The sequence below is a fragment of the Terrapene carolina genome, unplaced genomic scaffold, assembly GCF_002925995.2.
Source record: "Terrapene carolina triunguis isolate 2854851 unplaced genomic scaffold, T_m_triunguis-2.0 Scaffold68, whole genome shotgun sequence".
Classification (NCBI taxonomy): Eukaryota; Metazoa; Chordata; order Testudines; family Emydidae; genus Terrapene; species Terrapene triunguis.
The window spans coordinates 67,153,392-67,166,177 of record NW_020664419.1 but is presented as its reverse complement, the minus strand read 5'-3'; the positions used below and the strand labels follow the sequence as shown (position 1 = coordinate 67,166,177).

General features: G+C 41.8%; 1 protein-coding gene across 3 annotated transcripts in view; it reads right to left on the bottom strand.

Moving 5' to 3' along the window:
- ACSS3 (acyl-CoA synthetase short chain family member 3) overlaps positions 1 to 12,786 on the bottom strand; it is a 117,029-nt gene that overhangs the window by 79,102 nt on the left and 25,141 nt on the right. For 2 of the 3 annotated variants that reach the window (XM_024196683.2, XM_024196684.3), the window contains exons 4-7: positions 6,958 to 7,092; positions 6,524 to 6,664; positions 3,347 to 3,427; positions 3,150 to 3,245 (exon numbers count right to left, since the gene is read on the bottom strand). In XM_024196683.2, the coding sequence (XP_024052451.1) occupies positions 3,150 to 3,245; positions 3,347 to 3,427; positions 6,524 to 6,664; positions 6,958 to 7,092 (453 nt within the window). Of the gene's footprint in view, positions 1 to 3,149; positions 3,246 to 3,346; positions 3,428 to 6,523; positions 6,665 to 6,957; positions 7,093 to 12,786 lie in introns of those variants that run through there. The other variant, XM_029910815.1, reaches the window with a different exon arrangement.

Here is a 12,786-nt window from a genome sequence, read left to right as displayed (position 1 = left end):
CGGGCTGATAAGAAGGCACCCTTGCTAATAGTGCCCACCATCACCAGATAAGCAAGGAATCTCTTAAGATGTTTAAAGAAAACTTTGCTTGATAGCACTCTGTCTGGCAAGGAATCACTTATCAATAGTTCTGATTGTAAAACCCATACTTCCATTGTTTTGCCTTTATGGTCCCTACTTTTCTATTGTTTATCTGTATGGTCTATGTCTGGTTCTTTGATTGTTTCCATCTGTTGCATAATTAATTTTGCTCAGTGTAAATCAATTATGGTGGTGGGGTCTGATTAGTTAAATAATTGTTTCATAATGGGCTAGGATTGTTGAAAATTACCTTTTTATAGTACTTTGGTTAAGGTACAGCTAAGTAGGACTCAAGTTTCACTATATAAAACTGGGGTCCAAAAGAAAGCTCTTTGGAACCAACTCCAGGACACAGCCCCAAGATCAGAGCTGCCAGACCGCAACACTCTGCCAATCACACCATGCAGAAACTGGAGTCCTAGGATGACCTGATCCTTACTGGCCAGTAGGAAAAGTTCATCTGCCTTATTGGGAGTGGTGAGCATTGTATGCTTAGCGTGTGCATTCTGTTTTGGTAATTGTTAATAAATAGAGGTTAACGATATTACTGTGTAAGGCTCTTTCACTGGTAAAAAGATCCTGCAAACCCGCAGAAGAGTACCCCCCGAGCCCTAGGGATTGGATATGGGTAGCTGCCTTTCCCCCAGAACCCTAGGAACTGGGAAAGGGTGGGGGTGCCTAAGTCAACCGGATTACGCCTTGAGCCCTAGGAACTGGGTAAAAGTAGGTGCCCTGGAGAGTGTGGGTATCAGTGTCTGATCTTTATAAGGGAACAACTTTTACCACATACTAAGCCTACATGTAGCTAATGTTTGGCTGAAGAAGATGATGGTTTTAACAGAGTTAAACATAACATGAAGAAAAGTAGATAATGTGATGATAGTTACATTATATTTGAATTTTCGTGTTTCAGTATTACTGAGGAAAGTCCATAGCCAAAACGTGCCACTTGTTTTCAGGCGTTAGTAAATGAAAGCATGAGGCCAGGGAAACTACAGAGCAGTTTCTAAATGTAACACCCAGAATTCGAAAAACAAGAGCAGCAATTTTTCTTTTGGAAACAAGAAGAATTAAAGCTTGGGGGAGCGGCAGGGATGAGAGAAGTCATGTGTAAAGAAGCAACTGTTCCACAAAAATGCTTTAAATGATCTTGTGTTGTGGACAGGTGAATTGCAAAAGGTAAATCTGCGCACACCATTTACCAGACAATTCAACTTCCAGCAGCAATAGACATGTAGAATTATGACTGGGGAACAAGTAGCCATGGTACTGATAACCATTTTTATGTCAAATAATACCATCTACCAACACAATGATTATCTTGCAGAAAACATCCAGAAGCAGTTGACAAAACAAGTTAAGAAGAGGCAATAGGGTGCACTGCAACGTGATGAATTCACAGACATAGCCAACATGGCTCAGCTTCTGTTACATATGAGATTTGTCAGAGCACGTATAATAGTTGAAGACTTATTTTGCAAAGAAATCCTAAGCTGAACAACTAGTGAGGAAATTTTCAAGATCCTTGATTAATTCATACTGGTTGAAGATCTTAACTGGGCTACATGTGCTGGGCTGTGCACTGATGGGGCAGGACCATGATCCAAAAGAAGAGTGGGACATGCAGGACAAGTAAAGTTGCAAAGCCATCTGAACTATAGTGTCCTGAACTCTTGAATCTAGTATCCTAAGTCAATTAAAAAAAAAAACCCCCACTGTACTTGGTTGTAGGGAGCCACCAAGTTTTAAAACATCTGTATGGGAGCCATAGCACTAAAAAGTTTGGGAACCACAGCACTAAACATTTAGAGCCAATCCTCCATTATCTCCATGGTTAAGAAAGCATTCCCTCCAAAGCAGTCATTCTTTGCTGGCACAGGATAACAAAATCCCAAATTTCATCCCAAACGTACGTTTATTTCATGATAGCACACTATTGCCCACAATCATGCAAAGACCCACAAGCATCTAACTTAATGCAAAGACATATATGTATTTAACTGTATACATATATGTAGTCCTGTTGCCTTTAATGGAATTATGTATACCAGCATTTCTCAAACTGGGGTCCACGGAACCCTGGGGGTCCCCGAGGGTAACCCTGGGGCTCTGCTAGCCCCGCTGATCAACTCCTCCCCGTCCCTCCCAGCGCCTCCTTCCTGCCAGGAAACAGCTATTCCCCAGCGTGAAGGAGGCGCTCTGAGGGTGGAGGAGGAGCAGGGAACGTGGGTCCACGCCACTCCCGGAAGCGGCCAACACGTCCCTGCAGCCCAGGGGAACAGAGAGGGGGGTCTCCGTGCGCTGCCCCCAGCCCAAGCGCTGGCTCTGCAACTCCCATTGGCCGGGAACTGCGGCCAATTGGAGTCGTGGGGGCAGTGCCTGCAGGCAGAGGCAGCACATGGAGACCTCCTGGCCCCCCGCCTAGGAGCCACTGCCAGAGGGATGTGCCGATCGCTTTCGGAAGCCGCCCGAGGTAAGTGCCACTCGCCTCACCCCCTCCTCCACCCCAACCTCTTCCCCAGCCCAGAGCCCTCACCGCACACCCAAACTCCCAGCCCAGAGCCCACACCAAACTCCCAGCCCAGAGCCAGCACCCCGCACCAAACTCCTTCCCAGAGCCTGCACCCCAACCCCCTGCCCCAGCCTGGTGAAAGAGAGTGAAGGTGGGGGACAGCGAGCAACGGAGGTGTGTGGAGTGAATGGGGGCATGGCCTAGGTGAAGGGGGCAGGGCAAGGGCTGGGCAGGGAGGGAATTGCAGGGTCCCTGAAAAATTTTAAATCAAAATGGGGGTCTTTGGGTTGCTAAAGTTTGAGAACCGCTGATGTATATGATTAAGGTGCGTAAATCTGTGCAGGATTAGGGTTCATGCTAGGTTCAGTTAATTCTATTTTGAAGTAGTCTCAGAAATTTTAAAAAGCAACACATCTAAACATAGCACTAAGATGATAAAATGTCAAACAGTGATAACAGTGACCTGAAGTAGAGCCCTGTGTAGCTCCAACACATGTACATCCCATCAACAGAAGTTAGTCCAATAAAAGATATTGTGTCTCTTTCAAGCATTTACCTCATACAAAACAGTTGTATTCCCATGCAGGAGAGGTGCATAACAAATGTAGGAATGGCCAACTACCCAGCCTAAGTCAGAAGCTGCCCACCATACCTAAAATAAAATAAAAATTGAATTCAGTTTTTTTTTTTTTAAACAAAAAAGGAGTTCCAAAAAGTTTTAATACATGCAACTACAATTTAAATAGCACTTACCTCTCCAGGTCTGAGTCCATATATAGCTGACATTGTCCAGTTCAACATAACCGCATAGCCACCTGTTGGTCTAACAACACCCTAAGTGAGAAGTAATTTAAAATTAAGATCACTTAAAAGGCAAACACACATTAAATCTCTATTAAAAAAATCTCATTACTATAAATTAGCTAGAATATTTAAAGTTGTCTAACTTCAACTTTGACATCCCTGCCACATCAGAATAATATAACAGCCCAATCCTACAAATATTTGTTCGTACAAGTAGTCCCATTGAAGAAAGGCCAAGTACGGATTAAAATTAACTTTTGCGTTATTACCTGGAGGATCAGTTCAAAAGATAGAACAAAAAATTAGATCTGATCTCAATTATTTAAAGAACACAACCATCACCCAGCTAAAATCCTCTCTTTAAAATCAGTTTTCCACACATTTACAAACAAAAGTTATAAAAATTTAAAATAAAAGAAAATTTAATGCAAGTATGTACAGAAATTAATCCTCTCCTTCTCTTCAGTAACAGAACATAAGCACCATGCTATGGAATATTATATATATATATTTTGCTGTCAACAGCATCTTGCACAGTCAGTTACGTTGAGAACTAGAGCTGATTGAGAAATTTCCAACCACACAGGCTTTCACTGGAAAATACTGATTCATTGAGCCCAGAATGTTTCACAAAAATATACTGAGTCTGACAGATTGGCTATCTGGCTGCTATTTCACCAGTGCTGTACAGCATAGGGCAGAAGAAAAACTGACAAGAATCACGATCAATTTCATACACTAGTGGCAGAGTCCTGGAGAGCCTATTTCATTTTGGAAACATCATGTATCGAAGTTTTCAAAGCAAAAATTTTAAATAGAATGTGTGGGTTGCAGGAAATTTTGAAAAAAAGGTTTTATTCCGGTCTGAATCAAAACTAAATCAAATTTCAAAAAGTGGAAATTTTCCCCTAACTGGAAATTACGAGTTTTGGCCAACTCTATTGACATCTAAAAGTTGCTTCTGGGATGCAGTTAGCACAGCAGTTGCTAGAAATGTTGGAAGAGTGGGGATCACAGGACCTATGGGCACCTACTTATATAAGCTTAGCTGTAATACCCCACAAATAACTTTGCCATTTCATCTAAGTACTTTATTGTAGTTCTCCAAAAGAAGCATCATGCATTTGACTCCTCTGTGCTTTGATTAACTGGATTGCTATCTGTTTGTGAAAAGCTCCTAGTCACTGAGAGTAGGTAGCGTTCCTAGCCTTTTTAGTTGGATTTCACCTCAAGATGAATAGGCACCTGGGAATCCCTTCCCCCTCTCTCAACCTATGTCCTTTCATGCCAGTCATTGCCTCTATTTTAAGATTTTCTTTTCTGTTCTCTGCCCCCATTTCTCCGTCTTATTTGGTTTTCTTCTTGTTGTGCAATTGTATTTTTAGCTATTTATCTCGGGTTCTGCTCACTCAATATTTTCCTCCACCTACCAGGCCATCCATTATGTATTCCACTGACCACACCCAGCCACCAGCACTACACAGCTCTCTTTCCAACTTGTTACAATATAGAAAAGTTTTTGCAGTACCAGAATGGGGCAAGTGAAAGGGATGGAAAAGCACATAGCTGGCACCTCTGGACCCAGATTTCTCACTGACATGCCCTTACCCTACTCCCACCCATCTCCCACTCCCTAGAATCGGTAAACCAAAAACAGTTTAGAGTTAAGTGTCATGATATTAAGTATCAGAGGGGTAGCCGTGTTAGTCTGGATCTGTAAAAAGCGAAAAAGAGTCCTGTGGCACCTTACAGACTAACAGACGTATTGGAGCATAAGCTTTCGTGGGTGAATACCCACTTCGTCAGATGAATGTAGTGGAAATTTCCAGAGGCAGGTATAAATATGCAGGCAAGAATCAGTGTAGAGATAACGAGGTTAGTTCAATCAGGGAGGATGAGGCCCTCTTCTAGCAGTTGAGGTGTGAACACCAAGGGAGGAGAAATGTCTCATTGAAAGGTGATATAGGGCCAGAAAGAGTTAATTAACTCACAGACTGACAGATATTAAGTGTCTGTTTTCCACAAAGATATAATGGGCTTTCCACTTAGACAGTCTTTTAGATGCTTCCTCCACCCTCCCCCCGCTCTCCCATGAGGGGAGACCTTTTTACTGTGTTTGAGAAGACACTTAAATCTGCATCATATGTGATTAAATGGAGTATTGCTTCAGACATTTTACTGAAGAAATACTCCTTTCCTTTGCGGTAAGAAAGTTCTAACACAAACCCTATGGGCTACTGCTTTAGTAGTGTACAGTTTCAGACTGATCTTAGCACGAGTCAGCCAACAGGCAAAGGTGAAACAGGTTTGACATTTAATCTTAAAATAATGAGGGACAGCAGACAAAATGTAAAATTTTCATTAATTCTTGGATATCTTAAGTTTTTGGCTAAAGTTCCTGGGGGTTGGGGGGAATTGGAAAAAATATACAAATGAACACAGGAAAAAATGTTAATATAGCAATAAAGTAGCCAAGAAAAAAGTTTGGGGCATTCTGTGTTCTGCTCAGCATATCAGAATTCTTCTAAAGATATATAACTGACTGAATTTGAAAAGCTAAAATCTTCAAAGCATATGCTGCCTTAGTTGTCTAACCTTATTCAATCTCAACTTCCTCCATTAAAAAAAAAAAAAGAGCATATGAAGATGGAACTAGTCAACATTACACCTGATTCCAGTTAAAATTCATGGACTATTATCTGATCCTCCTTTATTCAGTATAAAATAAACAAGTGATCACAAAGTAAACACTGTTGACCAACCTATCACTAAATTATTATATAAACATATCACACTGATAATATAGAGGGTGCATACATAGATAAGAAATATGTCCCTTCTCCTAAAGAATTTATATTAAACAAACATTTAGATTAGAATGCATTTTATTTTATGTCATTCACATTCAGATCCACTAATATGATTTATTGGAAGACAATGAACTTTAAATCTTAAAAAGTTAAAGTAATGAAATGCGAGTAAATGAGATCAAAGCAGTTCTAACAATGCTTATCATTCACTGAGGTGAGCTTTGGCAAACATTTTCAGCCTTTCAATTAAATGCTCTCTGATATGGAACAGAAAATAGTTTGGTCACAGATATTTATACTAAAGATAGTACCCTACCTTGGGCAAGCCAGTCGTTCCTGACGTATAAAGAATGTAAAGTGGATGATCTGAACGAACAGCAACACAATCATGAGGCTTGGCTTTTGCTATTTCTTCATCCCAATCAAGGTCACGACCTGAGACTAGAGGAACAGTTCCCTATACACCAAGAAACACGGAAATATTCAATGAAATTTAATCAGATGGAATAAAAGACAGTGGCTCAAAAGATATTCAGCATCCAGTCTCCCATATGGATACCTTGAACAAAGCTAGTATACCTAATCTCTCAGACACAGAAGCTCTACTAGCTAATTAAAAGTTATTTAAATCTCATGACACGAAAGATCTCAATTAAAATGCACAGCAAAGCATATTTGATTAAAAAAAGAAAAAAAGGACACCAAGAAGACATGTAAAAAGTTAATAAGCAAGAACAACCATAAGTTTACCAAGTGAGGTCGACTGTATATGAGAACTTTCTCAGGTTGGTGCTGTATCATCTCCAGTGCTCTTTCTAGAAGCGGCATGTATTCCACTCTCCTTCCTGGTTCTATCCCAAAAGTTGCAGTTACAACAAGTTTGGGCTAAAGTAAAGAGGATCATAGAATATAAAAAATGTTTGCCATAAAATTATTCAGTAAATAAAGCCCTTACACACAATACACACATTTACTTCATTTCTAAGAGAACATTGTACTCTTCACACATACAAGTTTGTATATTTTTTTAAATGATTGTTTAGATGACGTACTCTTCACTTACACTGGGAGTGAGAACATTAAACTGCACAATTTAAAGTCAGGGTACCTCTGACTTTACAACAATATACAAAATGTTTTGACATAACTTCCAAGACCCTGACTCCAAAAATTAACTAAACCAAATTTATATTAGTCCTATTTCAAGAAGTAAAAGTCAACTAATAGTCAGACTCATCTTATTTAGAACAGAACCAATCTTCTCTCCTCTGAAAAACTATAATCGCAACAAGAGCGCTCTTAGTTTGTATTGTGCAATCTCACAATCTGACCAAGCTAGTTTATTGTGTATATTACCAGAAATCTCATGATGGAGGCAGTGGCCCCAACTCTATAGTTACGGATGCGTTGAGCTTTGAACTTAGAATGGGAATTGAATAGCTTTCTTATGTCTGAATAATACAGTGTACCATCTCCAAATTTGTTAGTAAAGGAAATTCATTAATTAGTTTGAGTTAAAAAATTTTAAAAATCTTTTTTAAATGAGCTTTTTAAAAAAAATAAGTTCAGCATTCGTCATCTCTCTCTTTTTGACCAGAATAACCTCAACAACAGAGTAAGTCCTGCTTTCTGATGTTGAGGTGAGAGGGATATGCAATCCCTCTTCCCTCTGAAATCCCCATTTACTACCTTCAGTGTAGGCTACACACATTCCTGCTTGTCCCCAATGCATCCCATCTTGCCTTCCTACTGTCCAATTTGTCTCTGGACTTTCACAGATAATCAAGATTTTTAAAATTGAATAAAATCAATTTTCTGAAAAAAAATCAAAATTTGAAAGTTTCATAACCTTCAAGCTTACTTATATGCTGATACTTTATTTTTTTTAAATATTTATGCAATGTGTTATTATGTATGTGTTTGTAATATATATTACACAAACGGCAGCGTTAGTACAGACAGGGCATCAGACGGCACCAGTGCTTTAACCATCTTGTCATCCATATCTGCTCTCAGCCAGATTAAATGAAACAATGATTGAAATCCAGCATCTGTTCTACCATATTTCAAAAGCTTCAATTTTCTTCTGGTCAGTAGCATTAGTTTCCCAGAATTCACATCCATAAGTTGCTATGAGAAAAATAAAAAGCTTATTTTTTTCGTAATGACTTATGGATGGGATTCCTTGGAAACTAATACTGCTGACAAGAAGAAAACTAAAGTCTTTAAAATGTGGTGCTAGCAAAGACACTTGTGCATCTCCTGGATGGAAGAGAACAAATGCTTATTTTAAAAATATTACTGAAGAGAAGTGGAATCTGCTCTCAGAAATCAACAGGCACAAACTTATGTACTTTGGTCACATCAGGCATAGAAATAGAAATAATGCAAGGAAGTTTTTATGGAAGGAATGGTGTTGGGTCATCATAGTAGGGGATGACCAGCAAGGAGATTGATGGGTGGATCGTATGTGGCAGATCATTGGGAAGTCAACTGCTGAGTGTGCAAAGTTAGAATGCCTCAAAAAGGCTTCTGAAAATTCTATGCTGTCACCACTATTCAGACATAAATAAATGGACTTTACTACTGCTACTACTATCTGAGCTACACTAAGCACTTTTACCATAAGACTTGTGATTATTTGTTGTTCTGGAGTAAAGTTGTCACATGAGCATGTCAGCTTTATTTTTTTTAGTAAGTTTCTAGCCCTCATGGATGTGAAGAACAGCATGAAAACATGAATAGAGAATGATCTAAAGGATTAGAAAACAGAAGACCAATGAACAGAACCCTCACATTAAGAAGCTCATGATTTTGTGGATCTGACTCGTAATTTGGGACTGGCAATACTACAAGCCCTCTGTTGCTTCCACTAGTGGAGCTGCATTGGTGGTAGTGCAATGGCGGGAAATTTTAAGGGCGGGGGGGGCAGGAGGGAAGACTAATGTTTACATAGTTTTACTAGCCGGACTAGCTGCCACTGTGTGGGCATATAATCCATATGAGATAGGACTGAAGAGGAGTTGCAGTCAGGTATTCTGTAACATTCTACATAAAAGCAGATAGATCATACTTAAGGATATGATTTTGTCATGGAGATTGCAGAAGTCACAGAATCCGTGAGACCTCTGTGACTTCAGCCCGTGGCGGCTGAGAGCTGCAGGGTCCCCCCGCCACCAGCAGTGGCCAGGAGTTGTGGGTACCCACACTGCCTGAGGTGGCGGGTCCCCCTGCAGCTCCAAGCCACCACGGGCAGCAGGGACCCACCCCGCAGCTCCTGGCCACTGCAGGTAGCGGGGGGACCCCAAAGCTCCCAGCCACCACAGGTGGCAGGGACCCCCTGGAGCTCCGAGTCAGGGCCCCTGCAGCTGCCCGGCCGCTGCAGGAACTCTGTAGCTCCCCACTTTGTCACGGATGTTTTTAGTAAAAGTCGCGGACATGCCAAGGGCTCCAATTAATTTTTCTTTATTGCCCATGACCTGTCTGGACTTTTACTAAAAGTATCGGTGACAAAATCTTAGCCTTAATCATACTATAAGAGTGGGTAATAAAGGTATATACAATTGCTTTTAAAATCTATGGAAGAGTGGACTTTTTAAAAAACATGTATTACAAAAATAAATAAATAGTTCTTTAAACATAAGATTGGGCTGCCATTATTCTGAGGCAACCATATCTCTTAAGTGCCAGGCTCATCATCTTAGTGCCTAATCACACAAATGGTCCGATCATCATGATGATAATCAGGAGTAGCCATTTATAGATGTATCTGTGTGCAAGAACAGTATCTTGTTCAGAATAAATCGGGTCCCTTATTTTTGTTTTTTCCACCAAAAACCTCTGTAAAATTCCTGGATTTTGAAAAATCCAGTATTTGTATTTTTCCGGTTTCTACTCTGACTTTGTCCCGGCTTGAATTCTCTGGACACGGCTCCCTCCTCGGAGACCCCACAGACCTCCTCAGCATGCCTGCGCAGGGAAGGTTAAATTGCCCTGTTGGTGGCTGCTGCCGCTGCACAGTGAGGGAGTGAGACAGGCAGGGAGCCTGCCAAGACAACCAACTGCTGCACAGATAGGCCACAGGGAACAAGAGGCTGCACTCATGAGTAGTGGCCCCCCTCCTGACCAGCTCCCCCAGGACTGTAAGGCATCTCCCTTCCCCCATCCCCACCCCCAACATAAAAACAGCCATACTGGGTCAGACCAAAGGTCCATCTAACCCAGTATCCTGTCTTCTGACAAGGGCCAATGCCAGAAGCTTCAGAGGAAATGAATGGAAGAGGCAATCACTACTGATCCATGCCGAGTCATCCACTCCCAGCTTCTGGCAGTCAGAGGCTAGGGACACCCAGAGCATGGGATTGCATCCGTGACCATTTTGGCTAATAGCCATTGACAGACCTATCCTCCACGAACTTATCTAATGCTTTTTTTAACCTCGTTATAGTTCACAATATCCCCTGGCAACAAGTTCCACAGTTTGATTGTGTGTTACGTGAAGAAGTAATTCCTTTTGTTTATTTTAAACCATAAGTGCCCCTGTGAATAGCTGGGCCTGGAAACCCCCTCCCCGTGCCTGCTCCTCCCCATGAGTGCCCGGGCACTCCCTTTCCCTGTAATAGCCCCTGTGAGTAGGTAGGCCCAGGAATGCATCACCACCTGGAGAGAGCCACAGAGTCCCTTCCACTTCATTTGCCAGACATAGCCTGCTCCTGCCCCTGGGCCAGGAACAGGTCACTCCAATCCCCCTGTGGTCTGGTGGAGCAGAGCTGAGGAACTCATGATGCAAGGAGAGTAGTGGCAACCCCCCCTACTGCTGGTAGGTCTGTATATCGGTGTCAGGCAACCAGCAGGAGGGCAGGCTAGCCTAGTGGTTGGAAAAAGTCTCAAGTCTAGTGGTCAGGCATCAGGACCAATGTTAGACCCTGGGACTAGGGTCAGAGGCAGAGGCAGAAGCTGGAGCCAAGGGTCAAACCAGAGGTCAGAAGCTGGAGGAAGCAGGAAAGCAGGCAGAGAGGTTCAAGGTAGTGGCAGGACCGAGGCAAGTCAGGAAGATAATACAGAAGCAGTCCCACTGACAGACATGAGCATTGAGCAGCCAGCGAACTGCTATTGGCCTAAAAGCTGGCCTACTGGCCTCTCCAGCCAAACAGGGAATGGGGCCAGTCAGGCAGCCTGCTGCAGCCCAGCTGTACTGATGAGGTTGCCTAGAGACTAGCTCTGCTGCAGGCCCTGATTGCTGACATTCAGTGACCAGAATCTGCTCTCTACTGGCACCCAGCCCTGTGCCCCTAGCTGTGACAGGAAAGATGATGATTTTGGGACGGGGTTTTGTTCAAGTACTATTTTTGGAAGAAGCTTCTCTGAGATACAGTGAAGATCCCATTTCATGCTAAAATGGGTTGAAAATGAAAAACTGCATCTGAATGTCTACACCGCAATTAAACAGACTCTTAGCCGGAGTCAACTGACATGGGCCAGCTATGGGTGTTTAATTGCAATGTAGACATACCTCAAGAGGCTTCAGTGACTTAAAGCACAGCATCTGTAAGCTGTACATCCGACCACATCATATTTTAAGTGTCCTTGCAGTTTTCCTTTAAAATTTTTCAAAGTATTAAAATAAATGCCTAAACAAATAGTGTGTTTAAGATCTAACAGACATTTAATGGCCATCAGAAAATTGGCCATCTTATTTCAGTGTAGTGAAGTATATATATGCTCCACTTCAAGTGAGATGAGCAGGGCCGGCTCCAGCATTTCTGCCGCCCCAAGCAAAAAAAAAAAAAAGCCGCGCCCGGCGGCGGCAGTTCAGCGGCAGGTCCTTTGCTCCTAGAGAGAGTGAGGGACCTGCCGCCCCCGAATTGCCGCAGGTGCCGCCCCTCTCCCTTGGCCGCCCCAAGCACCTGCTTGTTAAGCTGGTGCCTGGAGCCAGCCCTGGAGATGAGGTTACAACAAATGCCTGTACTCCCATTCCATATCACTTCATCTCAATTAACTAATGCCCATAGCACCATAGTCAATATCTGAGAAGACTAACAATCATCATGGTCTATGCTGCATTCCCAGAGGTATTTAAAATTCAAGACAAATTAAGGCAAACTGGTACTATATCTGTACTTTTCTATATCCAATAGAAAGTTCTTGTTATTACTTACATTTGGGGTCTTTTGACAAGATCTAAATTGTGACCTTTCTTCCAAAAGAACTTCTCCCAGATTGAGCTCTGTTCCAAAGATGCAACTCTTTCTACCATATCAAACCAACATGAGGTTTGGTACCTCAATGTTCAATAAGCACAAATTATAGTACTAACTGGGGCAATCGCTAAAGAATATCTTACTAACTTTGAGTTCAGCACAGTGCCATCTACTACACAATTAATTAAATGCATATGCTTTAAAATAGTCTAATATAATTTGTACTAAATTTTTAAAAAGTTGTACGGAGTTCTGAAATCTGGACAAATCTTGAAATTTCAGTATGAATGTGGCTCACCTCGTCTTACCCTTTCATTACACATCAGTTTGTTCAACATGCAAGCTAGCTAAAGCAAAATTCATCAAGAGAATAAAACAT